The sequence below is a fragment of the Corvus brachyrhynchos genome, unplaced genomic scaffold, assembly GCF_000691975.1.
Source record: "Corvus brachyrhynchos isolate BGI_N302 unplaced genomic scaffold, ASM69197v1 scaffold150, whole genome shotgun sequence".
NCBI lineage: Eukaryota > Metazoa > Chordata > Aves > Passeriformes > Corvidae > Corvus > Corvus brachyrhynchos.
In genome coordinates, this window is record NW_008236162.1 from 1,260,648 (window position 1) to 1,264,656 (window position 4,009).

Below are 4,009 nucleotides of genomic sequence, written 5' to 3' on the forward strand. Positions count from 1 at the left end.
AAGGGGTGGGTGGGAAAAAAGAAGGGGGAAGGGAAAAAAGAAGGGGGAAGGGAAAAAAGGGTTCTGTTATCTGACAAAAATGTCTGCAGACACCAGCAGCCCCGGGTCACTCTGGGATCTAACTCAGAGCAGCTCCTCCCTCCCTCCGTCCCTCCCCAGCGTGGTTCCCTCAGCAAACAGAGTCATTCCCACCCTATTCCAGCCGCAGGACTTACTCTGGGTCCGGGGGGTTTTGGGGGTGATGGGCGGAGGGCTGCGGGTGGGTTGCTGCAGCGAGGAGCCCTGCAGCAAGGTCAGCCTGTTGTCTCCCAGCTGCAGACTCTTGGGCCTCTGTGCCTTCCCTGCCGGGCCCTGGAGGGAGCAGAGATGGCCAAACCCTTCAGTGGTCACCCACAGCGAAGCCGAGCTGGCCCAGCACCGCAGGAACCGGGAGCGAGGAAGGGGAACAGGAGCGAAAGCCCTGCCCTGGCTCGGCCGTGTCAAAAGGCACCCCCGGACACAGCCCAGCTTCCCCTGGCACTCCCTGGGCACCACTGAACTGCTTTTAATGGCCTCAGGGTGTTAATTAGGAAGGGAAGGTGTCAGGCTGAAAAGCTGCTGCAGTTCTGTGAATAAATTCTGGAGGGGAGTGAGGGTGAAGTCATTCTGAGAACTAAAAAAAATGAAATCCTGGGTGCAGGTCAGGGCTGCTGGTATCCTCCAGCTCCCGAGGGCTGTGGAATGAGGCTGGTTTAGGCTTTACACAGCAAATCCTTTGCACGTGGGAATTTGCATCCAGCTCCTTCCAATGTCACATGCCCTGTGCTCTTCTCTCGAGGCCACCTCAGGGTGGCCCCAAAAGTCCAGTGCAGGAATATCGGGGTCCTTTTCAATATTAGTTTATTGCTTTCCAGAGCAGGCTGTCACTTAAACACACAATTAAACTCTTTGTTTTCAGAGGTCAATTCTCCATCCCTGAGCAGCTCAGGATTTCTCCCTGCACAGAGGGGACCACACACTGGTAGGATATAAAACACTAAAAGCTCAGACAGAAAGTCTTTGCTTCCCTCTGGCTTTCCAGCTCCCACACAGCTCAGTCCAGAGCGCCAGAAAATTCCTCTGTCCAGCTCCTGTGCTCACTGTGGAGCCATGGAGGAGAGCACCCATAAAAGCAGCTTTTCCTGGGCTTTGCAGTGTCCTGGAGCAGGACTGGAACCCTGGACTGCTCCTTCCCTTCCCAGATACTGGGGATTTCATCCAACAGCGATTCCAGAGGCAGAGGGCCAGGCCTCCTGCAGCACCAGCATCCACAACCCCAGGTTTCCTGAGCTGGAAATCCTGTCAGGACCAATGACAGCACCCTGGAGCCACAGATCCCCTTCTTAGAAATGCCCTGCAGCCTCCAAGAGCTGGCAGCATCCCTCAGACCTGATGAGAATTCCTGAAAACGGATCAGCATAACCCATCCGTGCCAGATCCAGCTGAGAACTTGGGAGAGGAAAGGGAAATACAGGAATTCACGTTTTCTCGTTATTGAGAAAAATGAGCCTGTGCTAAATCAGATTAGCAGCCAAGGTAAGTGAGATTAGGGGCACTGAAATATCCAGGTGCCCAATTCTCTCAACCTGAGGGTGTAACAGAGCTTTACACCCCTCAGGACAGTATCCCGGGGTGAGACACAGTTTTACACCCCTCAGGACAGTATCCCGGGGTGAGACACAGTTTTACACCCCTCAGGACAGTATCCCGGGGTGTGACACAGTTTTACACCCCTCAGGACAGTATCCCGGGGTGTGACACAGTTTTACACTCCTCAGGACAGTATCCCGGGGTGAGACACAGTTTTACACCCCTCAGGACAGTATCCCGGGGTGTGACACAGTTTTACACTCCTCAGGACAGTACCCCAAGGTCGTGCAGCTCTGCCTGTGGGCTGAAACTCATCCCTGTGCTTTGGGTGACCACTCTGAACCCCACTGTGAGCCTAAGAGCCTCCAGCCTATTCCTCATCCCAGGCTCCTCTGGGGGTGCAGATTCTGGTTTATTCCTCAAGGAACGGCCACCCTGCCCTCACAGGGCTCTGGAGCACAGCACGGCCTGGCAGATCCACGTTCCCAGAGCTGGTGACTGAACCACCAGAGCATCTTTACCCAACTCCCTGATCCACCCAAGTGCTCTGCACCTCACAGGACACTTGGTTTGTGCTGCCTGACAGCAGCTGCTCATCTGGCTGGGCAGCTGGATCCCTGCCTGGCTGAGCAGGGCTCCTGGCTCCAACAAAAACCAGGCTTTGCCATGGCGCTGAGAGCACCACAGGGCTCTGCTCCCTTCAGCACCTCCCTGAGCCACCAGGGCCTCCTGCTCCCAGCCTGGACCTCCAGCCAAGCTGCACTTGGGCCTATGACACGGATTTTCCAAATTAAACAAAGAGAATTACTCAGATGACCGAGGCTTCTTGGTATTCGAACCCCTCCCGCAGTTTAATGAAGCTCCCCTGAGCAGCATGGCTGAGAGCAGTGGAAACACTCCCCGCTCCTGCTGAGGGTTTTATTATTGCTGTCATTGTTATGGTGACTTTTTTACCATTTTGGACGTCAGTTCTGTCTCTGGCTCCTTCTCCACAATAACCTGAGACTTGCTAATGCTCCACTCCTTCCTCTTGAGTTTGCTAATCCTGTTGTCACCCTCGTCTTTCACGGGCAGCTCCTCAGCTCTGGAAGATGTGGATATTCTCCGCTCCAAGAGAGGCTCCAGGGTGGATCTGTGGCCCGAAAGAGTGAGAAAAACACGAAACACGAGTCCATCAGACCTGGAAAGGGCTGTTTGTTAAAAAGCTGTGATCTCTCAGTTTATGTAAGGGATTATTTATTGTGAAAAAGTGAGGTAGGACCATGAATTTTCCAGTGGGATTTGTGCTGTTGCCTCTGGAATTCCAAGTATTGCATGTTTTTTGTCCAAGGTAAAGTGTGATCTGCTTGCAGAGGGAGCCAGAGCTGCAATTCATGCTCAGCCATGAGTCTCACTGACCTTGAACAAATCACCCAAACTCTGGTTATCCCAGCTGTAAATTCAGTGTACGGACAAGCGGCAGCAGGGAATGTCCCCAGGCATGGCAGCTCCTTCCCATGCTGTGGATGCAGCTGCAGACAGGGTGCAGCAAGTGCTGTGTGCCTTATTCACCTCTTGGCTGACCAAAATGAACCTTGTGGTGCCTCACAGCCCCGTTTTCCTGGGAAACGGAGGCAGTGGGCACCTGGGATGCACTGGGGATTACTGGGGCAGCCATGGGGGGGTGCAGTTCCCACTGTTTGTGCTCCAAAGTCCTGTCTGTAAAACGGACTAACAACACCCACCTCCATTAACATTTTTAACAGTATTTCCATGGAATCAATCTTGATTTTCAGAGTAACTGATGCTAAGGCCCATCCACCCCCGCTGTCAATCACTGTCAATCACTGACCCATCTGAGCCCGGCCTGGAGGAAGCGCTGTCGGACGAGGTGGATGAGGTGGAGGCCACGGACGAGGCCACGGAGGTGACCGAGAGCCTCCTGAGGGTGGAGGACATGATGTAGGGCAGCACCACCGAGCCCGACCTGCTCGGCTTCCTCTCGGTCAGCGCCGGGGGCTGCAGGAAAACACCGTGAGAAACCTCCACCATCAGCAGATCCGCAGCTGACAGCAAGGCTGGGGCAGGGCGGCTCTGCAGGGGGACCTGGGCAGGATGGATCCAGGGGCTGGATCCAGGGATAGCAGCTTTAACAGGAGCCAGGGTCCTGCACTTTGGTCACAACCCCCAGGCTGGGGACAGAGGGGCTGGACACAAAGGGACCTGGAGGGACTGATGGACAGCAGCTGGACACGAGCCCAGGTGTGCCCACATGGCCAGGGCAGGGATTGTCCCCTGTACTGGGCACTGGGGAAGTCACACCTCGAGTGCTGTGTCCAGTTCTGGGCCCCTTTAGGAGGGACATGGAGGGGCTGAGGTGAGTCCAGGGAAGGGAACAAAGCTGGGGAGGGGCGGGGGGGCG

At 55.2% G+C, this 4,009-nt stretch overlaps 1 protein-coding gene across 1 annotated transcript in view; it reads right to left on the reverse strand.

Annotated features, from left to right (window-relative positions):
* DOCK5 (dedicator of cytokinesis 5) overlaps window positions 1–4,009 on the reverse strand; it is a 71,294-nt gene that overhangs the window by 3,910 nt on the left and 63,375 nt on the right. Inside the window, exons 48-50 of the mRNA XM_008632863.2 lie at window positions 3,440–3,606; window positions 2,563–2,740; window positions 216–351 (exon numbers count right to left, since the gene is read on the reverse strand). Of these exons, the coding sequence (XP_008631085.1) occupies window positions 216–351; window positions 2,563–2,740; window positions 3,440–3,606 (481 nt within the window). The remainder of the gene's footprint in view (window positions 1–215; window positions 352–2,562; window positions 2,741–3,439; window positions 3,607–4,009) is intronic.